Source organism: Scomber japonicus, chromosome 17 (genome assembly GCF_027409825.1).
Source record: "Scomber japonicus isolate fScoJap1 chromosome 17, fScoJap1.pri, whole genome shotgun sequence".
In the NCBI taxonomy this organism is placed as follows: Eukaryota; Metazoa; Chordata; class Actinopteri; order Scombriformes; family Scombridae; genus Scomber; species Scomber japonicus.
The window spans coordinates 7,477,648-7,500,745 of NC_070594.1; the positions used below are offsets into that span (position 1 = coordinate 7,477,648).

Genomic DNA, 23,098 nt, shown 5'->3' on the forward strand with positions numbered 1-23,098 from the left:
ACATTTTGAGACTAAATGATGAAAATGTGATAAAATAAAATAGATTTAATAATAATAATAATACAATAAAGTGGAATAAAAACTAAATTAAAAAATAGCTAAAATAGAATAAAAGAAAATAAATAAAATCAATAAAATGAACATATATTTTACAACATAAATACAATAAAATAAATGATTAAAATAAAGTAAATAATGTCTTATATGATTATTTTTACTGCATACTGAGCATCTGCAGCACAAAAATAAACTTGATGATAAATTTATGTTGTTTTATCTCATTTTTCAGGTTGTATCCTTTAGATCAGTATCAGTACTCATCAGTCTTTGCATCTGCAGACGGATTTAAAACTTAAATACAAGTTAAAACTGAAATGTAAATCTATTAAAACCTTGACCTAGTTTACTGCAGAACGAGACTGTGGAGCTGGTGGTGGGCTGGGTTTCTGTTTCAGTGTCAGCGTGGCGATCGGTGTTCGGGCAGGTGGAGTCTCACCTCCAAACATTCCTGTCATACCTCCTTCCTGTCCCAGCATGCCTAGCGAGAGACGCCCACCGACACCACGGCTTAAAAGCTGAGACACTGAGAAGACAAAGAGACCAAACTAAACACCAAAACAGAATATTCTCATGTTTTACTGACTTTTAACTCAAATATCTGCTCTTCAGACCAACTTCACATCATTAACACAATCTATAATTAAAGATAAAGCACTTCTGCTTTATAAATGTTAATAAAGAAAAACACACAAATTTGTGGGTATGTATGCGGACGAGGTTTCACGTGCTGCGGTTGTTGCGACAAACCGACGTGTGTGTGTGTGTGTGTGTGTGTGTGTGTGTGTGTGTGTGTGTGTTTGTGTGTGAAGAAAAAAAATCATCCTGTTTTGAAAGTTAAAAAAAACCCTTGAAAGTTCACTTTTCTTTCTCTTTTCTGTTTTAGCTCTCTGACATTTGACCTCCTAAATACAGACTGTAAATATAACCTAACACGAAGCAGCTGTTTGAAGAGTGAACGCAGCTCGTGGTTTCATGTTCATAGTTTCTGTCACTTAAATTAAACAAACACTAAGCAAAAGTGAAACTGGTTTATTTTTGGAGGAAACACAGGTGTCTGCTTTCTAGTTAAGAGCTGTGTGTGTGTTTTTAGATTGATTTCTTCTCTTTTACATGTCTGCAACCTGATTATGAAGCATATAGGCTAATTAAATTAATCAGTCATACTTTATTTATATAGTACCTTTCATTAAAGCAATGGTTCGGCGTAATTTCAACCTATGTACCATGAAGCACAGCTCATCTAGAGATCTGTGCGGGATCTCGCGAGACAACGCGGTATTTCAGTGATCGCGCGAGATTTCGACGATGTTTAGAGCTTTAGCATTAGCCGCTTATTTTAATAAACTCCTGGTGTACTTACAAACTTTCCAACGCATCGATTTATGAGTTAAGACTCTATTTGTACTACTGTAGAAGTTTGATAATAATCCAGGCATTATTAGTGGGGTTATTTACTAGATACACTGGTGGTCCTGTTAGTACCTGTTGCTAGGTCGAAATTACGCAGAACCATCGCTTTAAGACAGAGTGATAAAAAGAAAGGAATAAAAACGACAAGGAGACAAAGATAAAGACCAAATTAAAGGATAAAAATTGACCAAATCTACTCAAGAGCAAGTAAGAATGATAAAAATGTTCAGAAAATTTAAATGAAATAATTAAATTTAAAAAAAATTGATAAATAATTAAATTTAAAAAAATTACAATATATATAAAAAATAAATAAGAATAAATAAATACATTTAAAAATAAACAAAAAATACATGAATAAATAGATTAGATTCAATAAAAAAAAATTTAAAAAAAATTTAAAAATACATAGATAAATAAATAAGACTAATTAAATACATGAATTAAATACATAAATAAATAAATAAGGATAAATAAATAAATAAGAATAAATAAATACATTTAAATAAATAAAGATAAATAAATGAATACATAAGAAAAAATAAATATTTTTTTATTAAAAAAAGGGAAAAGGGTTGGAGTAAAAAAAAAACTAACCTAGGTTAATAGAGATTAAAGAAAAAGAATTAGTAAATAATAGTTTAATAAAAGCTAGACTAAAACTGGATTAAAAAAGAGATTAAAAGATATAATATGAATAAAAGTAGAATAGTTATTAATACTAGTAAAACTGATCTTTGGGGTGTTGATTTGGTTTTTGACTGGTTTTGGCTTCTGTGTGTTTCAGCTCATGTGGACCACGAGGACCAGTACATCCAGTCCATGGAGAAGTTCGGGGACAACTGCGTGGGCCGAGACGACGCCGACGTCGGCACCGCCTTCATCAAGTTCGCCGTCTTCACCAGAGAGCTGGCGGCGCTCTTCAAAAACCTGGTGAGGAGACTCAGCACACACGGCTCAGTCAACAGTTTCCCTCTGCGGCCGTTATTAGAGGAAGCTTTTTCTCTTATGAAGACACTTTGAGCTCTGACTCCTCACTTCTTTTTTAAACGCCACTTCCTGTTTGCAGTTGCAGAACATGAACAACATCATCACTTTCCCCCTGGACAGTCTGCTGAAGGGAGACCTGAAAGGAGTGAAAGGGGTTCGTGTTCAGTTTTAAATAAAAGTGTGCTGAAGTGTGGTTTGTGTTATATTAAGAATGATTTACTGAGTATTTTTACTATGTGTTAATCTGCTGCTTTGAGTTATAGAGTGTCACAACCTAGTGTCAGTATCTAGTGTCAGCGTGATATAAATATAAATATATATATATATATATATGTGTGTGTGTGTGTGTGTGTGTGTGTGTGTCGGAAATAGAAAGAAACTCCGAGCTGACGTCAAATGTTTTCAGATGTTTTTTTTTTTGCTCAACCAAAAAGTCCAAAACTCCGAAATACTGAAAAAACAGGAAATCATCATATTTGAGATGCTGAATCTGGTTTTAAAAAAGAGTTACTCATCTTTTTTTTTTCATTTACGTATCATAAAAATAATGTTCATGATTCAAATTGTGGTGATTAATCTCGCTGCAGTTAATGACTATTTTCATCATCAATTAATCTTATGTTCTTGAATAATTGATAAGTTGTTAGGTCAAAAAATGATATCCAATATCTGATACTGACCTCACAATGACGTCCTCAAATGTCTCCTTTTGTCCACAAATCAAATATATTCAGTTTGTTTTCTTAGAGAACTCAATAAACCAGAAAATATTCACATTTCAGAAGCTGGATTCAGAGAGTTTGGTCATTTTCACTTCTTAAAAATGACTCAAAATGATAAATCAATTATCAAAATAATCTGCGATTAATTCAGTAATTGGCCAGTAATCAGTTTATCCTCTAATTGTTGCAGCTCTGAAGTGCCGCACATTAAAAGTTATCTTCAAAAAGTTAAAGATGAACAGATTGAAGTGAATATTTTTTACTTACTCTGCTTTGGTTATTTGTCTGAATCTGTTTTTAAAAAAGAATTACTGATCTTTTTTTTTTAAATTTGTTATCATAAAAATAATGTTCATGATTCAAATATGTGAAAAATTCAAATTATTAGTAATTGTGGTGATTAATCTGCAGTAAGGCCGCAATGAATGACTATTTTCATTCACAATTAATCTTATTTTCTTGATTTATGGATAAGTTGTTTGTTAAAAAAAGTCAGAAAATGATGAAAAATATTAAATATAGACTAACATTTTAAAAAGAAGCTGCCACACCTTTTTTCTTTTCTTTGTTCCTTCCTCCCTACCTTCCTTCCTTCCTCCCTACCTTCCTTCCTTCCTCCCTTCCCCCCTTTCTTCCATCTGTCCTTCCTTCTTTCCTTCCTTCTGTATGTTCTTCCTCCCTTCCTTCCTTTTGTCTGTCTTTCTTTCCTTCCCTTCTTATTTCCTTCCTTCCTTCTTTTCTTCCTTCCGTATGTCCTTCCTCCCTTCCTTTCCTCCTTCCTTTTGTCTGTCTTTCTTTCCTTCCTTCGTTTCTTCCTTTCTTCCTTCCTTCCTTCTTTTCTTCCTTCCGTATGTCCTTCCTCCCTTCGTTCCCTCCTTCCTTTTGTCTGTCTTTCTTTCCTTACCTTCTTATGTCCTTCCTTCCTTCCTTCCTTCCTTCCTCCCTTCCTTTTTGGAATTTCTTTTTGGCTGATATTCTGGAAATTTGGTTAAAATATGTGTAAAGTCTTAAAGGAAACCTAGCCTTATCTTCATGCTGCTCTCTTTCTCTGCTTCCTAATTTATGAATGTGCTTCTGATCCAATATTAAATAAAGACTAAGATTAAAAGAAAGAAGCTGCCAAGGTTCACAGTTCCCTCCTGTTATAAAAACACACTCACACTCACGCGTGTTATCACCTTTAAATATTTCTCGAGTGACTCTCAGCTCGCAGCTCGCAGGTCGAAGTCCGCTGTTTTGCTCAACCAAAAAGTCCAAAACTCCGAAATACTGAAAAAACAGGAAATTATCACATTTGAGACGCTGAATCTGGTTTTAAAAAAGACTTACTCATCTTTTTTTTTATTTATTTATGATCTTAAAAATAAAGATTATATGTGAAAAATTCAAATTATTAGTAATTGTGGTGATTAATCTGCAGTAAGGCCGCAATTAATGACTATTTTCATTCACAATTAATCTTATTTTCTTGAATAATCAATAAGTTGTTGAAGTGCGAACATTATTAATATTATTATTATTATGGACCCCAGGAAGAGTAGCTGTTGCCTGGGTAACCGCTAATGGGGATCCAAATAAACTAAACTAAACTAAATTATGAAAAATATTAAATAAAGACTAAGATTAAAAGAAAGAAGCTGCCAGAGTTCACAGTTCCCTCCTATTATAAAAACACTCTCACACTCACACGTGTTATCACCTTTAAATATTTCTGGAGTGACTCTCAGCTCTCAGCTCTCAGCTCGCAGGTCGAAGTCCGCTCGCTCTCCGTCTGTGTTTGTGTGATGTGAGTCAGCGCTGTGCTGTGATTGGTCAGAGTCTCATTAACCTGGTGTGACGTGTTTTGTGTCGTCAGGATCTGAAGAAGCCGTTCGATAAAGCCTGGAAGGACTACGAGACCAAGCTGTAAGGAAACCACTTCACTCTTCACTCTTCACTCTTCGCTCTTCGCTCTTCGCTCTTCGCTCTTCACTCTTCGCTCTTCGCTCTTCGCTCTTCGCTCTTCGCTCTTCGCTCTTCGCTCTTCGCTCTTCGCTCTTCACTCTTCGCTCTTCACTCTTCACTCCTCACTCTTCACTCTTCACTCTTCACTCTTCACTCTTCGCTCTTCACTCTTCACTACTCTCTGATATCAAAGCTTTTCATCTGCTGGTCGAAGCTTTTAGAAAGATTTCACTTTGCTTCTGAAAGTGTCGTGTTTGAGTTTAGTAAGTTTCACAACCCGTTAAACGTGAATAATAATAAAACATCAACTATTTTATCTTCTGGGAAAAGAGGAAACGGACTTTAATTCCTCTTTCAAACATTTCAAGTTGTTTAAAACCTTCATGTTGCCCTCAGGTCTAGGAAGGACAGGAGGATGGAAGGAAAGGAGTAAGGAGGAAAAGAGGAAGGAATTTAGGAGAGAAGGAAGGAAGGAAGGAAGGAAGGAAGGAAGGACTAAGGAGGGAGGGAGGGAGGAAAGGAGGAAGGAAGGAAGGAAGGAAGGATAGGAAGGAAAGGAGTAAGGACGAAAAGTAGAAGTAATTTAGGAGAGAAGGAAGGAAGGAAGGAAGGAAGGAGTAAGGAGGAAGGAAGGAAGGAAGGAAGGAAAGAAAGGAGTAGGGAGGGAGGACGGAAAGAAGGATGGAAGGAGGAGGGAGCAAAGAAAGAAGGGTGGAGGAAAGAAGGAACAGTGAAAACAGACGGTCTTCCTCCCTTCTTCTTTTCCTTTCTCCCTCCTCCCTTCCTTCCTTCCATCTGTCCTTCCTACCTCCCTCCTTCCCTTCTTTCCTTCTTTCCTCTTTTCCTTTCTCCCTCCCTCTTTCCTTTTTTCCTCCCTCCCTCCGTCCTACCTTCCTTCCTTCTTTCCTCCTTCCTTCCGTTGTTCCTCCCGTCTTTCCTTTTTTCCTTTCTCCCTCCCCCTTTCCTTCCTTCTTCCCTACCTCTTTTCCTTTCTCCCTCCCTCCTTCCTCCTTTCCTTCCTTCCTTCCTTCCTTCCTCTGTCCTTCTTTCCTTCCTTCCTCCCTACCTCTTTTCCTTTCTCCCTTCCTCCTTTCCTTCCTTCCCTCCTTTTCTTCCTTCCTTCCTCCTTTCCTTCCTTCCTTCCTTCCTTCTTTCCTGTCTTCTTCCTCCCTTCCTTTCCTTCCTACTTTCCTTCCTTCCTTCCTTTCTTCTTCCTCCCTTCCTTTCTTCCTTCCTCCTTTCCTTCCTTCCTTCCTTCCTCCTTTCCTTTCTTCCTCCTTTCCTTTCTTCTTCCTTCCTTCCTTCCTTTCTTCTTCATCCCTTCCTTTCTTCCTCTCTCTTTTCCTTCCTTCTTCCTAAAACATAATTTTAACACCCACGTCTAAAACTACAAGCTGTAATATTTACCAAGTTACTTTCCAGTGTCCTAACTTTGACCTTTGACCTCCACAGAGCTAAGATCGAGAAGGAGAAGCGGGAACACGCCAAGCAGCACGGGATGATTCGCACCGAGTTCAGCGGAGGAGAGATCGCCGAGGAGATGGAGAAGGAGAGACGACTCTTCCAGCTGCAGATGTGTGAGGTAAGCTCAACCACCGAGGGTCAGAGGTCACATGATTCATCTCTTCTTTCTTTTTCTCACCGTATTAAATTATAGAGGAGGTTCGAGAATGTGTTTCATGTTTTATTAAATGTGTAAAAGACATAAGCCCTCAGTTTTTTGGAAAATCTGATTAATTTTCTTCTTCTCTGGTTTTTCTCTCTGCAGTATCTCCTGAAAGTGAACGAGATCAAACAGAAGAAAGGCATCGACTTCCTCCAGAACCTCATCAAGTATTTCCACGCTCAGTGCAAGTACGTCAAAAATCATTTAAAGACAAAAACATGTTTAAATCAGGTGGGGAGTTCTGGTCCTCTGAAATGAGGCCAACGCAGAAGTAACTTAGAGCTGCATTCTATCAAAAGGCCACCAGGGGGCGACCGTCTCTATACAAGTCAATGGAGAATTCACCAACTTCTCACTTGATTTCTAACCTCAGTAAACGTTTTCAAAATGTGTTTATGGTCTCAATCGCTAGTTTAAAGCCTTCTTCAATGCAGTATGATGTTCATTTGGGACATTTTGGCCTCCCTGATTTTATATGTGACGATAAAGCAGGTTATGCATTAGGGGGCGTGGCTACGTTGTGATTGACAGGTTGATTGACCAATGTCCTCGAGATCCAGCCCTCGCAACCATAGCAACCTCCCCGCTCCGCCTCATGCCCATATAAGTAGAATCCATGTTTTTATTTTTCCCAGCATGCACCTGAAATTTTCAAGATGGCGCTGCCTAGATTCGAAACTGTTGGCTTCCGAGCAGCAGTCCACAAACCAATGGGTGACGTCACGGATGTTACGTCCATTTCTTTTACACAGTCTATGGATTAAATCAGTCGGAAATCACCACCAGACGCCTAGTCACATAAACAAGCAAGAAAATATCCAACTTTTGAATGCCTGAAATCTGTGAATAATGAAAAATTCAAAGGTTAAACTAACTCTAGTATCACATCTGTAAACATGTAATCAATTAATTCCACATTGTTTTATTTAGTTTCGAGTTTCCACAAAGTTTATTTCCCTTCAGCAGATGTTAAAGTGGAACTAATTTAATAAACATTCAGGGATTTATCATCTCTAGTTGGTATTTTCCCACATTTTTCAAGTGTAGTTTATTTATTTTGGTGCAAAACTCCTCAAATTTTCCACTAAAGTCTTTTTTTTTTTCTTTCTGGTATTTTGTGTTCAGTTTTTTCCAGGACGGACTGAAAGCCGTCGAGAGTCTGAAACCCTCCGTAGAGAAACTGGCCACAGACCTGACAGCGGTGAGAAGAGTTTAAAGATGTTACAGAGCAACGCAGCATGGAAAGAGTATCATAATAGTATTTAATACAGGGGTGTCAAACATGCGGCCCGTGGGCCAGAACCGGCCCGCCAAGGGGTGCAATCCGGCCCACTTTCCTTCCTGTGTTCTTTTCCTTCCTTCCATCTGTCCTTCCTTCCTTCCTTTTTTCCTTTCTTTGTTCCTTCCTTCCTTCCATCTGTCCTTCCTCCCTTTCTTCCTTCCATCTGTCCTTCCTCCCTTTAGTCCTTCTGTCCTTCCTTCCATCTGTCCTTCCTCCCTTTCTTCCTTCTGTCCTTCCTTCCATCTGTCCTTCCTCCCTTCCTTCCTTCTGTCCTTCCTTCCATCTGTCCTTCCTACTTCCTTTTATCCTTTCTTTGTTCCTTCCTTCCATCTGTCCTTCCTCCCTTTCGTCCTTCTGTCCTTCCTTCCATCTGTCCTTCCTCCCTTTTGTCCTTCTGTCCTTCCTTCCATCTGTCCTTCCTACCTTTCTTCCCTCCTTCCTTTTGCCTCACTTTCCTTCCTTCCCTTCTTATTTCCTTCCTTCCTTTCTTCCCTCCATCTTTTTAATGAACCGGCCCACATGAGATCAGATTGGTCTGTATGTGGCCCTTGAATAAAAATGAGTTTGACCCCTGATTTAACAGTTATACAGAAGCAGTCAAAATTTTGGACACACCTTGTACTGATACTATATTTATGATATTAAATTATAATACTGTCTCTGTTTGTGTTCATCAGATTAAACAGACGCAGGACGGAGAGAGGAAACAGCTCATTCAGCTCCGAGACGTGCTGAAGACTTCGCTGCAGTCGGAGCAGAAAGACGTGAGAAACTCATATTTATAAAATATGAACTTGTATAATTACTTTACGTTCACTACAGTTCATTGGCAAGGTTTAGAGCAGGGGTGTCAAACATGCGGCCTGCGGGCCAGAATCGGCCCACTGAGGGATGCAATCCGGCCCTCTTTCCTTCCTGTCTTCTTTTCCTTCCTTCCAAGAAACTTATTTGTCACTGACCCATCAGCTAAATTGCCCAAAGGGATAAAAGTTATTTTTAATGAGTGAGAATAATGAGTTTAAAGGACGGATCTTTATTAACCCTCCTGTTGTGCTCCCGGGTCAAATTGACCCTAACTCTTTTGACTGTTCCTTCCTTCCTTCTCTCCTTCCTTCCTTCCTCATTCCTTCTTTCCTCTCCTTACTTCAATCCTTTGTTACTTCCTTCCTTCCTCATTTTCTTTTTTCACACTTCCTTCCTCTTTCCTCCCTTCCTTCCTTCCTTCCTTCCTCATTTCCTGCCTTCCTTTCTTCCTTCCTTCCTTCCTCCCTCTTTTCCTTCCTTCCTTCTTTCCTCCTTTCCTCCCTTCCTTCATTCCTTCCTTCATTTCCTTCTTTCCCCACTTCCTTCCTTCCTCCCTCCCTCCCTCTTTTCCTCCCTTCCTTCCTCTTTCCTCCCTTCCTTCGTTCCTTCCTCATTTTGTTAGTTCCTTCCTTCCTTCCTTCCTTCCTTCCTCTTTCCTCCCTTCCTTCCTTCCTTCCTCCCTCCCTCTTTTCCTCCCTTCCTTCCTCTTTCCACCCTTCCTTCCTTCCTTCCTCATTTTGTTAGTTCCTTCCTTCCTTCCTTCCTTCCTTCCTTGACCTGAGCACAACAGGAGGGTTAAATCAACACTCAGGAGCCCAAATGAACATTAAACCAGTTTTTTCTTGCTGTATTCATTCGTCCACAGTCCTCCTTCTGTGCTCAAAAACATGTATTTAAAAGTTGATCTGAAGTTTCAGATAAAATCAAATGAAAACATAGAGTATAAATGTGAAGGTTTAATGTTGTCTGCGTGTGTTTGCAGGACTCTCAGACGAAGCAGAGCGCAGGTTACAGCCTCCATCAGCTGCAGGGCAACAAGGCCCACGGCACCGAGCGCTCCGGGGTTCTTTACAAGAGAAGTGAGGGGTGAGTGAACCCTAAAACCCTACAGGAGAATAAACCCTCTGTCCCTCTGTACTGTAGAGCTTTCACATCAACACACACATTAAAGGATAATTACTGTGTTTTACAACCTGGACCTTATTTCTAGCATAAAATACGATCATTTACTCACCCAGACAACTTTGGGGCACCGAAGCGCAGCCTCTATATAACACATAATCTGCCGCCAAACTAGTTCATTTCACCAATATTTAGTTATGATACGTTAGTGCTATTCCCCTCCGAGCCCGTGGTGGCATGTGAGGCCAGGAGATACGCGTCTGTATCACAACACTAGAGGATTTCCGCTCAATGATAAACCGGGTTGATGACATCATCCAGATCAGAGGTTACTAGGACAACCTACAGACCCTGGATGTTGATAATATGCCACCACGGGCTCGGAGGGGAATAGCACTAACATATCATAACTACATATTGGTGAAATGAACTAGTTTCGTGGCAGATAATGCGTTTTTTGAAGTGCGGAGGGGTTAAAATCTGACTGCTTTAGTATTTATTTTAATTTGACTTTGATCAGTGACAATAACTCTCATTTAGTCTAATGCACCAGATTTAAAGGAAAAACAAGCACAAATATTTATTATAGTAAAGAGAGCTTTTTCATTTCACCATAAAAACTTAACATACTGATCAAGGTGAAATTAAGTAAATTAAGTCACTTTAAAGGGATTATGCTTACGTCCGAACGACTCCAAATGACACCAAAGTTGTCTGGGTGAGTAAATGATCATATTTTATGCTAGAAATAAGATCCAGGTTGTAAAAAATGGTAATTATCCTTAAAGTTCTTGTTGAATTTGTACAATCAATCAATCAATCAATCGATCGATCGATCGCTGTGTCTCCTTCAGACTGAGGAGGGTTTGGCAGAAGAGGAAATGCTCGGTGAAGAACGGTTTATTGACTATCTGCCACGGCACGGTAAGACGGCACGCATCTTCTCCTCCTATTGGTTCTCCTCCTGCATGCGAAGCTCCTCCCTCCCTCCCGCCTGCTGCATGTCCAATAAAATACAGTCTGCTTATATCAGCCGGGGGGAAACGTTTATTATTACTTTTCTTTTTTTTTTATTTTAAAGTTTTTACAAGAAGAGTCAAACGACAGCAAGGAACAGAGGAAGAGAAAGAGGAGGAAGAGAAGAAAGAGCATAAGAAAGAGGATGTCAAAGAGAAGGGTGGGACGAGGAGGACGAGCTCTGATTTAAAATCTGACACTTATAGATGGCTGAAGGGGTGGAGGGGAAGCTCTCTCTCTCTTTTATAAAACTTTCTCATTTCTCACATTAAGCTGTCTTTAAACCTCTGGCCAGATTAAGCTCTTATAATCTTTATGCTAAACACTAAGTTTGAGACATTATGAAATAAAAATGGGGGGAAAATAAGGTGAAATAATAAATGTAGTGTTACCATAAAAGTAGTGTTGAGGGTCTTTTTTAACTTCAGTGTCAAAGAGGAGAAACCTTTTATATCTAATTAACGATATTTCCAAGTTAAACTCAATTTAATGAATTTAGTATATTTATTTAGAAACTGCTTTAATGTGTGATTGATGCTCTGTGCTGCTTTGTGCTTTTAGTGCTTGTGCTTTTATTAATGATGTATTTTTAAGGTTGTTGTGTGAAGTGTTTTGGGGTATCTTCCACCTAGTGGAAAAGTCACATCTCTGCTAGCTACACTACACTACTTCCATAATTCTCACATTAGACAGTCTTATGTGTCAGGAGTACCGCAACAAAGAAATTATGAGAAGTATTTAGAGTCTTAAAAAGCTTCCTGTTAAAAAATAGAAGGTGTGTTTATCAGGTGGTGGTTAGTAGTTTGTGACATGAGTCTAGTCCTCTCGTTCTCTGAATATGATGAAAACTTGTTGAGACATTTCAGTCTGGGCCAAAGTTGTGGACAGAGCTGTATTACATTACCATCCTAAGAGCCTTTTGGTGTCCATATCAGTGAAGTATTGTTTGATCCTTGCTGCCGTCTCACCCTCCTCTCCTCTCGTTCTCTCTCAGGCTAACAGACCTCCTGCCAAACTCAACCTGCTCACCTGCCAAGTGAAGAGAAACCCGGACGAGAAGAAGAGCTTCGATCTGTTCTCACGTAAGCTGCAGACAAATGCTTCTTTTTTTTTAACGTAATGTCGATACAGGACTGCTTTGTGTCTCACTTCCTGTCTGTTTCCGTCCTCCAGATGACAGAACTTATCATTTCCAAGCTGAGGATGAAAGCGAGTGTCAGATGTGAGTAGTTTGACCCACAGATCACAGATCATCCTCTGAACTCCATTTTCTCTCTTTTTTAAATCTAATCTGGTGTTGTTGTGTGTTTGTGTGTTTGTGTTTTTGTGTTTTCCAGCTGGGTGTCGGTGCTGCAGAACAGTAAGGAGGAGGCGCTGAACATGGCGTTTAAAGGAGACCAGGACGAGGGAGAGAACAACCTCGTTCAGGAGCTGACCAAAGCCATCGTAGGAGAGGTGAAGAGGATGAGCGGCAACGACGGCTGCTGCGACTGTGGAGCTGCTGGTCAGTAATAATACTACTGCTACTAGTACTACTACTGCTACTGCAGCTAGTACTACTACTGATAGTACTACTACTGTTAGTAGTACTGCTGCTAGTACTACTACTGCTAGTACTACTGCTGTTAGTACTACTACTGCTGCAGCTAGTACTGCGAGTACTACTACTGCTAGTACTACTGCTGTTAGTACTACTGCTAGTACTACTGCAGCTAGTACTGCTGCTAGTACTACTACTGCTAGTACTACTGCTGCTAGTACTACTGCTGCTAGTACTACTACTGCTAGTACTACTGCTAGTACTACTGCTAGTACTACTGCAGCTAGTACTGCTGCTAGTACTACTACTGTTAGTACTACTGCTACTAGTACTACTGCTAGTACTACTACTGCTAGTACTACTGCTAGTACTACTACTGCTAGTACTACTGCTGTTAGTACTACTGCTGTTAGTAATAGTACTACTACTGTACTATCTATTACTGTTAGTATTACTGTTAGTACTACTACTGCTTGTCTTTAAGTGTGAGTATCTGAGGTGAATTGTAATCTGGTGTTTACTTTTACTCGAGCATGGAGAGGCGTTTGCATTCCTGATCTGCTGGTCAGATGAGTTTCAGGAGGAACAAGTTACTGTAGAGTTTCACTGCACGTCTGCTGCTGCTGCTGCAAGCTGTTCACAGTTTCAGCCGAGCCGTCTGTCAGCAGCCGGGTTTGTTGGGGAAGTTTTGATGAATGAGACGTCAAACCTTCACCTGGGTTTACATCAGAGCTTCAAATACAGGCAGGAAATCAGGACACCAGCTATCAATCAATCAATTAGGCAGCAGCTTTCATTGATACAGGTTAAAGTAGTTCAACGTGACAAGCTGATAATAAGACAGAATAAGTGACAACATAAAGAAAAGGAATAAAAATGATGAGGGATGAGAATGATGAAAATGAGAATGATAAAAAAAAAATAAAAAAAATTGTAAAGTAAAATTGATAAGAGACAATGCAAATTAATAAATAATTAAATAAATAAAAATAAGAGAGAATAAGAGAAAAAGTTTATTAACCCTCCTGTTGTCCTCAGGTCAGGGATGAACAGAAGGAAGGAAAGGAGGAAGGAAGGAGGGGGGAGGGAGGGAGGAAAGGAGGAAGGATGAAAAGAGGAAGGAATTTAGGAGAGCGGGAAGGAAGGAAGGAAAGGAGTAAGAAGGGAGGGGGAGATAAGGGGGGGTGAGGGAGGATGAAAAGAGGAAGGAATTTAGGAGAGAAGGAAAGGAGTAATGAGGGAGGGAGGGAGGAAAGGAGGAAGGAAGGAAAGGAGTAAGGATGAAAAGAGAAGGGAATTTAGGAGAGAAGGAGGAAAGGAAGGAAGGAAAGGAGTAAGGATGAAAAGAGGAAGGAATTTAGGAGAGAAGGAAGGAAAGGAGTAAGGAGGGAGGGGAGAGGGAGGGAGGAAAGGAGGAAGGACGAAAAGAGGAAGGAATTTAGGAGAGAAGGAAGGAAGGAAAGAAAGAAGGGAGGGAGCAAAGAAAGAGGGGTGGAGGGGAAGAAGGGAGGAAAGAAGGAACAGTCAAAAGAGAGACGGGGTCAATTTGACCCGGGAGGACGACAGGAGGGATGAAAGTTAGAGTAAAAAACATTAAAGGTTAAAATAGATTAAAAAGACAAAAAGGGTAAAAATGAAATGAAAGAGAGATGAAAGATAGATTAAAACCAGGTCAAAAAAGAGATGACGGGGTCCTGGTAAAAACATGATGTCACAGATTTCCGTGAACCAATCAGAAAAGGCTAAAGTCGTCTCCGTGTCGTCCCGTCAGCTCCCACTTGGCTGTCCACTAACCTCGGAGTGCTGATCTGCATCGAGTGCTCGGGGATCCACAGAGAGATGGGAGTCCACTACTCCAGGATCCAGAGTCTGGACCTGGACGTCCTGGGGACCTCCGAGCTGCTGGTGAGTCCACTTCACTGTCACCAGTGATTACTTAACTTCCTGTCGTCCTCCTGGGTCAAATTGACCCTGTTTTGTCTGTTCCTTCCTCCCTCCTTTCCTTCCTTCTTTCCTTCCCTCCTTCTTCCTCACTCCTTTCCTTCTTTCCTTTCTCCCTCCCTCCCTCCTTCTTCCTCCCTTCTGTCCTTCCTTCCCTCCCTTTCCTTCCAACCTTCCTTCCTCTCTCCCTTCCTCCCTTATTTCCTTCCTCCCTCCCTTTCCCTCCTCCCTTCCTCCCTCCCTCCCTCCTTCTTCCTCCCTTCGTTCCTTCCTTCTTCCTCCCTCCCTCCTTCCTTCCCTCCTTTCCTTCATTCTTTCCTTTCTCCCTAACTCCCTCATTCTTCCTCCCTTCTTTCCTTCCTTCCTGCCCCCTTCCTTCTCCCCCCCTTCCTTCTTTTCTTTCCTCCCTCCTTTGTATTGTATAAACATTAAATTATAAATGTCCAAACTTGAGGAATCTATAAAAACTAAACATTTAACTTAACTTCTAGCAGCATGAACCTTTAATATATCTGCTTAGTTTTCCTCTGAGGATCTGATTTAAATAGATTTTCAGAGTATTTGCATGTAGCAGGAATTTCAGAGCAGCAAAAATAAAGCTTGAGGATGTGAATGTTTCATCAGGATGTTTACGATATTATGTTTCAGTTGGCTAAGAACGTCGGAAATGCCAGCTTCAATGACATCATGGAGGCCGATCTGTCAGCGCAGAGCGTAACCAAACCTAACCCGAGCAGTGACATGTGAGTGACAGCCGCACTCACACATCCCCCCACTACCCCCCCCCTCCCTTCCGCTTTGAAGTCAGATGTTCACGAGGATCATGTGAAACTGTAAAAAGTGACGGTTGGTTTGTTGGTTTGCAGGCAGATGAGGAAGGACTACATCACGGCGAAGTACACGGAGAAGCGCTTCGCCCAGCGGCGGTGTGCCGACGCTGCGTCCAGGCTGAAGAGTCTGTACGAAGCCGTCAGGAGCAGAAACATCGTGTCTCTCATCCAGGTCTACGCTGAGGGGGCGGACCTGATGGAGGCGATCCCACAACCCAACGAACATGTAGGACAACGTGCATGACTTTAATTAAACATATACACATATACTCTACATACTGTGATAATACATAAAGATTTACTCATATAGCACTTTAAATACAATTTAATTGATTTAATTTAATACAATTAAGGCATTAGATATGAAGTTTGTGTTATATGTGTTTGTGTGTTTCTCAGGAACCTGGAGAGACGGCGCTCCACCTGGCGGTCCGTATGGTCGACAGAAACTCCCTCCACATCGTCGACTTCCTCGCCCAAAACAGGTAAACTTCATGATGAATTGTGATTTATGTTTTCTCACTTAATTAACTTAAGTTTTTCTGGAAATTCAACAGAAGTGTCAACGCCTACTAAATAATTGATTTCTCAGGCGGCTCTGTAACAGATAGAAATGAAATTTTAAAAAGAAGTATTTGAGAGCTTATACCTGTTCCTTTCATGAGAAGTTGAGTTTATTTGTCCAAACCTTTAATAAAGGTTTTAAAAAATTCAACAAACTCATCGCGACACTCCCACGTGTATATTCTGATGCATTTCATCGGCCAAGAGACTGGAAATAGGTGGAAAAAACTACAAATACTACAAAATGACGTATCCGCTTTCCCGGTTTTAATGGTAGAAATGCGGTAATGCTTTCCTGGCTTAAAAGGGGTAGACCCCCCCAAACCGGGGCCTTTAAGTGTACTGAACGTTCTTGCATGTGGGCGTATGCTTATGCATGCACAATAGGCTTTTTCATCAGGATGAGTGCTGAGTGAACCTTTCAACACCACAGACACCTCAGCAGATGTAAAGATATGTCTCTGTCACTCAGCATGTTACAGTGAGGCGGACATGTCGAGGGTTAGTGTGTGTTGAATGCAGGAGTGTCCTCACATGATTAGTAACCCTCACGTGTGTGTGTGTGTGTGTGTGTGTGTGTGTGTGTGTGTGTGTGTGTGTGTGTGTGTGTGTGTGTGTGTGTGTGTGTGTGTGTGTGTGTGTGTGTGTGTGTGTGTGTGTGTGTGTGTGTGTGTGTTTCAGTGGGAATCTGGACAAGCAGACGGCCAGAGGAAGCACAGCGCTGCACTACTGCTGCCTGACCGACAACAGCGAATGTCTCAAACTGCTGCTGAGAGGAAAAGCTTCAGTGTCCATCAGTAAGATCACAACAGACCATAATAATCAATGTTTAACTCTTTATCCGCACAAAAACCTGGTCTAAGTATTTAGATACGACTAGAAGACAGAATATAACGGTTTTTTCCTGCTCAGTTGCACATTATTATGATCTGAAGAATATGATGTGTATGCAGCATCATTCATATAAAAGTTCAGGTATCAATATGTTTGTTTCATTCATAAATTTGTCTCCACAGCGAATGAATCCGGAGAGACGCCGCTGGACATCGCCAAACGTCTCCGCCACACTCAGTGTGAAGAACTGGTGAGACTCTTTGTTTGTTGCACAGACGCTACGGTTAGCTTCATGGTCTTTAATTTAACATCAGCAGTTAAACTGAAATTTCTTTCCTTCCTTCCTTCCTTCCTTCCTTCCTTCCATCCTTCCTTCCTTCCTTCCTTCCTTCCTTCCTTCCTTCCTTCCTTCCTTCCGTCCCTCCTCCTTTCCTCCCTCCCTCCCTCCTTACTCCTTTCCTTCCTTCCTTCCTCCCTCCCTCCCTCCCTCCCTCCTTACTCCTTTCCTTCTTTCCTTCCTTCCTTCCTTTCTTGCTTCCTTCCTCCATTCCTCCCTCCCTCCCTTCTTACTCCTTTCCTTCCTTCCTTCGTTCCTTCCTTCCTTCCTTCCCTCCTTCCTTCCTTCCTTCCTTCCTTCCTTCTTTCCTTCCTTCCTTCCTTCCTCCCGTCCTCCCTCCTTCCCTCCTTACTCCTTTCCTTCTATCCTTCCTTCCTTCCTTCCTTCCTTCCTCCCTCACTCCTTACTCCTTTCCTTCCTCCCTCCCTCCCTTTCCTTCTATCCTTCCTTCCTTCCTTCTATCCTTCCTTCCTTCTTCCCTCCCTCTCTCCCTCCTTACTCCTTTCCTTCCTTCCTTCCTCCTTTCCTCCCTCCCTCCCTCCTTACTCCTTTCCTTCCTTCCTTCCTTCCTTCTTTACTCCCTCCCTCCCTCCGTACTCCTTTCCCCCCTCTCTCCCTACTTACTCTTTTCCTTCCTTCCTTCTTTCCTTCCTTCCTTCCTTCCTTCCTTCCTTCTGTCCTTCCTTGACCTGAGGACAACAGGAGGGTTAAACTGCACAGTGAAGTAAATTGAGGAAAGATATGATAAATTAAGCTAACTATGCTAAGCTAAACCCACAAAATAAAAATAAAAGTAAACTATAACTTCCACTTTTTAACTGCATCTCACACTACAAAGATATTAAAAAGCTTTTAAAGGAGATTATTTTTTACTTTCACAGATATTTTTAGCTATTTTTTTCTCTTTTAACTATTTAAATGTTGCTTATATTTTACTCTTTTTTAAGCTTGTCTGTTCATTTGACCTGTGTGTGAAAGATAAGATACAAATAAAGACTGATAGTATTTAAACTCTTTGTGTTTCAGTTGACTCAGGCTCAGACAGGAAAGTTTAACGTCCACGTCCACGTTGAGTACGAGTGGCGTCTCCAGAATGAGGATCTGGATGAGAGCGAGGACGAGATGGAGGACAAGGTGAGTAGTTTGGATCTTAACCCTCCTGTTGTCCTCAGGGCAAGGAAGGAAGGAAGGAAGGAAGGAAAGAAGGAAAGGAGTAAGGAGGGAGGGAGGGAGGGAGGAAAGGAAGGAAGGAAGGAAGGAAAGAAGGAAAGGAGTAAGGAGGGAGGCAGGAAAAAGGAAGGACTGAGGAGGGAGGGAGGAAGGAAGGAAGGGAGGGAGGAAGGAAGGAAGGAAGGAATGGAGTAAGGAGGAAGGGAGGAAAAGAGGAAGGAAGGAAGGAGAGAAGGAAGGAAGGAAAGAAAGGAAAGAAAGAAATAAAGGTGTCTGGAGGGAGGGAGGAAGGAAGGAAGGAACAAACGAAAGAAAGAAAGAAAGAAAGGAGTAAGGAGCAAGGAAGGAAGGAAGGAAGGAAGGAAAGACAGAAAGAAAGGAGTAAGGAGGGAGGAAGGAAGGAAGGAAAGAAAGAAAGAAAGGAGTAAGGAGGGAGAAAGGAAGGAGGAATGAAGGAAGGAAAGAAAGAAAGAAGTAATGAAGGAAGGAAGGGAGTAAGGAGGGAGGAGGGGAGGGAGGAAAAGAGGAAGGAAGTGAGGAAAGAAGTATGGAAGGAAGAGGGAGTAAAAAAGAAGGAAGGAAAGAAGGAAAGAAGGAAGGAAGGAAGTAAGGAAGGAAGGAAGTAAGGAGAGAAGGAAGGAAGGAAGGAAGGAAAGAAAGAAAGAACGAAAGAAAGAAGTAAGGAGGAAGGAAGGAAGGAAGGAAAGACAGAAAGAAAGGAGTAAGGAGGGAGGAAGGAAGGAAAGAAAGAAAGAAAGAAAGGAGTAAGGAGGGAGAAAAGAAGGAGGAATGAAGGAAGGAAAGAAAGAAAGAAGTAATGAAGGAAGGAGGGGAGTACGGAGGGAGGAAGGAAGGGAGGAAAAGAGGAAGGAAGGAAGGAAGTAAGGAAGGAAGTAAGGAGAGAAGGAAGGAAGGAAGGAAAGAAAGAACGAAAGAAAGAAGTAAGGAGGAAGTAAGGAAGGAAGGAAGGGAGTAAGGAGGAAGTGAGGAAAGAAGTATGGAAGGAAGAGGGAGTAAAAAAGAAGGAAGGAAGGAAGGAAAGAAGGAAGGAAGGAAGGAAGTAAGTAAGGAAGGAAGGAAGTAAGGAAGGAAGTAAGGAGAGAAGGAAGGAAGGAAGGAAAGAAAGAACGAAAGAAAGAAGTAAGGAGGAAGTAAGGAAGGAAGGAAGGGAGTAAGGAGGAAGTGAGGAAAGAAGTATGGAAGGAAGAGGGAGTAAAAAAAGAAGTAAGTAAGGAAGGAAGTAAGTAAGGAAGGAAGGAAGTAAGGAAGGAAGTAAGGAGAGAAGGAAGGAAGGAAGGAAAGAAAGAACGAAAGAAAGAAGTAAGGAGGAAGTAAGGAAGGAAGGAAGGGAGTAAGGAGGAAGTGAGGAAAGAAGTATGGAAGGAAGAGGGAGTAAAAAAGAAGGAAGGAAGGAAGGAAAGAAGGAAGGAAGGAAGGAAGTAAGTAAGGAAGGAAGGAAGTAAGGAGAGAAGGAAGGAAGGAAAGAAAGAAAGAACGAAAGAAAGAAGTAAGGAGGAAGTAAGGAAGGAAGGAAGGGAGTAAGGAGGAAGTGAGGAAAGAAGTATGGAAGGAAGAGGGAGTAAACTTTTACTTACTTGTCTCTGACGCTGCAGCCGATCCCCAACCGGCGTGAGGAGCGTCCGGTCAGCTGCTTCGTGCCAGGCAGCGGCCCGATGGCGGCGTTGGCCCGGGACGCGGCCAGCCTGGCGCGGGACAAGCAGCGGCCTCAGGTTCCCAGCATGATGATCAACAACGAGACCTACGGCACCGCCATGGACTTCAACCTGCCGCCGCCGGGGCCGACACCGCCGCTACCGCCCAGAGTGCCGAACAGAGGTCAGACACTGTGGAGAGGCTTTTATTTTGTATTTATGATCCTGTACTCTTGTATTTTATTTTGTTAATGAAACGATGATGATGATGAGGAGGAAGCTGAATCTGTCTCCGTCTGCATCCTCAGGACAAAGTAAAGCTGCTCCCATAGAAACTGTAGGAAGACAGCGATCGTCCTCCGACCCTCCGAACCCGCACACCCCCGAGAGAAGCACCTCTATATTCGGTGAGTGCTACTTCCTGTCTGTTACCGTTACTGTCCTCTTCCGCTTATCCGGGGTCGGGTCGCCGGGGGCAGCAGCCTAAGCAGGGAAGCCCAGGACTTCCCTCTCCCCAGCCACTTCGTCCAGCTCTTCCTGGGGTGTCCTGGGTCTTCCTCGGGGTCTCCTACCGGTGGGACGGGCCCTGAACACCTCACCAGGGAGGCGTTCGGGAGGCATCCTGATTAGATGCCCGAGCCTCCTCATCTGGCTCCTCTCGACGCGGAGGAGCAGCGGGTCTACTCCGAGCTCCCTCCGGATGACCGAGCTTCTCACCCTATCTCTAAGGGAGAGCCCAGCCACCCTACGGAGGAAGCTCATTTCGGCCGCTTGTACCCGCGGTCTTGTTCTTTCGGTCACTACCCAAAGCTCATGACTATACCCTCACTTCCTGTCTGCTTAAATTTAAGAAAATAAAAGCTTCCAGCAAAGTGTGAGAAGAAGAAACTGGGAAACGTATCGTCACTGATTTTGACTGAAAATGTGTCAGTTTGTCTTTTAAAGGACAAGTTCACTTTTTTTTAAAGTCTATCTTAAAATACTATTAACATGCCTGAATGTAATAGTTTTTAAACCTTTCCTTCCTCCTTTCCTCCCTCCCTCCTTACTCCTTTCCTTCCTTCCTTCCTTCCTTCCTTCTTTCCTTCTTTCCTTCCTTCCTTCCTTCTTTCCTTCCTTCCTTCCTCCTTTCCTTCCTCCCTCACTCCTTACTCCTTTCCTTCCTCTTTTCCTCCCTCTTTTCCTCCCTCCCTCCCTCCTTACTCCTTTCCTTCCTTCCTTCCTTCCTTCCTCCCTCACTCTGTACTCCTTTCCTTCCTCCTTTCCTCCCTCCCTCGCTCTTTACTCCTTTCTTTCCTCCTTTCCTTCCTCCCTCACTCTTTACTCCTTTCCTTCCTCCTTTCCTCCCTCCCTCACTCCTTACTCCTTTCCTTCCTCCCTCACTCTTTACTCCTTTCCTTCCTCCTTTCCTTCCTCCCTCACTCCTTACTCCTTTCCTTCCTCTTTTCCTCCCTCCCTCCCTCCTTACTCCTTTCCTTTCTTCCTTCCTTCCTTCCTTCTTTCCTTCCTCCCTTCCATCCTTTCCTTCCTCCCTCACTCTTTACTCCTTTCCTTCCTCCTTTCCTCCCTCCCTGACTCCTTACTCCTTTCCTTCCTCCTTTCCTTCCTCCCTCACTCTTTACTCCTTTCCTTCCTCCCTCACTCTTTACTCCTTTCCTTCCTCCTTTCCTCCCTCCCTGACTCCTTACTCCTTTCCTTCCTCCTTTCCTTCCTCCCTCACTCTTTACTCCTTTCCTTCCTCCCTCACTCTTTACTCCTTTCCTTCCTCCTTTCCTTCCTCCCTCACTCTTTACTCCTTTCCTTCCTCCTTTCCTTCCTCCCTCACTCTTTACTCCTTTCCTTCCTCCTTTCCTCCCTCCCTCACTCCTTACTCCTTTCCTCTCCTATTTTGTTGATTTTAAAACTCTCCTAGTTAAATAAATCCTAATCTGATGTCTCCTCTTCTTCCCACTGCTCCCAGTAGCCCCAGCTGCTCCTACTCCTCCTCCTCCTCCAATAAACAAGAGAGCCAGCATGATGGAGACCAGGTCCGGGTCAGCGAAGAACACCCCCCTCCCTCCTCTGCCTCCTCTTCCAACAGCAGGCCCCCCCTCCGTCCCACCAGTCATCCCAGTACCTCCCATCCCACCTTCAGCCTCCATCCCACCACCACCGCCTCACAAAGCTCCGGTCCTGCCCCCGCCGATCCCCAGCCACCAGCCGAGCCGACAGAAAGGGCCCAAATCACCCACATCGACCCAACCACCCACTGGGTAGGTACTGGTACCAGTTTAGTGGCTGGTACTGGTCAGGACTGGTCAGCACTAGTCTTTACTGGTCTGTGCTGGTTTGTACTGGTGTGTAGATGTTAGTAGTTTGTTAAGACTGAAATGTTGGATGTTGCTCCGCTTCCTTCCTTCCTCCTTTCCTACCTCGTTCCCTACTCCTTTCCTTCCTTCCTTCTCTCCTTCCTTCCTTCCTTCCTTCCTCCTTTCCTACCTTTTTCCCTACTCCTTTCCTTCCTTCCTCCCTCCTTTCCTTCCTTCCTTCCTTCCCTCCTTCCTTCTTTCCTCCCTCCTTTCGTTCCTCCCTTTTTCCTTCCTCCCTCCTTTCCTTCCTTCTTCCTTCCCTCCTTCCTTCCTCCTTCCTCCCTCCTCTCCTTCCTTCCTTCCTTCCTTCCTTCCTTCCTTTCCTTCCTTCCGTCTTCCTTCCCTCCTTCCTTCTTTCCTCCCTCCTTTCCTTCCTTCCTTCATCCTTCTTTCCTCCCTTCTTTCCTTTCCTTTCTTCCCTCCTTTCCTTCCTTCTTCCTCCCCTCCTTCCTTCTTTCCTCCCTGCTTTCCTCCTTCCTTCCTTCCAAGATTTAAAAGGTAAAGATTACTTAACAATCAACCATTTGATCCTTCTTTACTTTTACAACTTCTGTTAAACTTGAATTTCAACACTTTCAACGTTCAAAAAACGTTCAAATTTCAATTAAAAAGTGATTTCCATAGTCTGTACTGGTCCTTACTGGTCTTTACTGGTCGTTACTGGTCCTTACTGGTTTGTACTGGTCCTTATTGGTTTGTACTGGTCTGTACTGGTCCTCACTGGTCCTAACTGGTTTGTACTGGTCCTTACTGGTCCATACTGGTTTGTACTGGTCTGTACTGGTCCATACTGGTTTGTACTGGTCTGTACTGGGCCTTATTGGTTTGTACTGGTCTTTACTGGTCTGTACTGGTCAGATTTAAT

At 42.5% G+C, this 23,098-nt stretch overlaps 1 protein-coding gene across 1 annotated transcript in view; it reads left to right on the forward strand.

Annotated features, from left to right (window-relative positions):
* Positions 1-23,098, forward strand: part of asap2b (ArfGAP with SH3 domain, ankyrin repeat and PH domain 2b) — a 42,341-nt gene that overhangs the window by 16,760 nt on the left and 2,483 nt on the right. The window contains exons 3-24 of the mRNA XM_053337465.1: positions 2,258-2,403; positions 2,540-2,614; positions 5,038-5,087; positions 6,579-6,708; positions 6,895-6,980; positions 7,918-7,993; positions 8,752-8,838; positions 9,861-9,964; positions 10,855-10,924; positions 12,012-12,099; positions 12,191-12,239; positions 12,355-12,521; positions 14,329-14,462; positions 15,147-15,241; positions 15,365-15,554; positions 15,728-15,813; positions 16,574-16,689; positions 16,909-16,976; positions 18,090-18,197; positions 19,847-20,069; positions 20,194-20,292; positions 21,846-22,137. Of these exons, the coding sequence (XP_053193440.1) occupies positions 2,258-2,403; positions 2,540-2,614; positions 5,038-5,087; positions 6,579-6,708; positions 6,895-6,980; positions 7,918-7,993; positions 8,752-8,838; positions 9,861-9,964; positions 10,855-10,924; positions 12,012-12,099; positions 12,191-12,239; positions 12,355-12,521; positions 14,329-14,462; positions 15,147-15,241; positions 15,365-15,554; positions 15,728-15,813; positions 16,574-16,689; positions 16,909-16,976; positions 18,090-18,197; positions 19,847-20,069; positions 20,194-20,292; positions 21,846-22,137 (2,539 nt within the window). The remainder of the gene's footprint in view (positions 1-2,257; positions 2,404-2,539; positions 2,615-5,037; positions 5,088-6,578; positions 6,709-6,894; positions 6,981-7,917; positions 7,994-8,751; positions 8,839-9,860; positions 9,965-10,854; positions 10,925-12,011; positions 12,100-12,190; positions 12,240-12,354; positions 12,522-14,328; positions 14,463-15,146; positions 15,242-15,364; positions 15,555-15,727; positions 15,814-16,573; positions 16,690-16,908; positions 16,977-18,089; positions 18,198-19,846; positions 20,070-20,193; positions 20,293-21,845; positions 22,138-23,098) is intronic.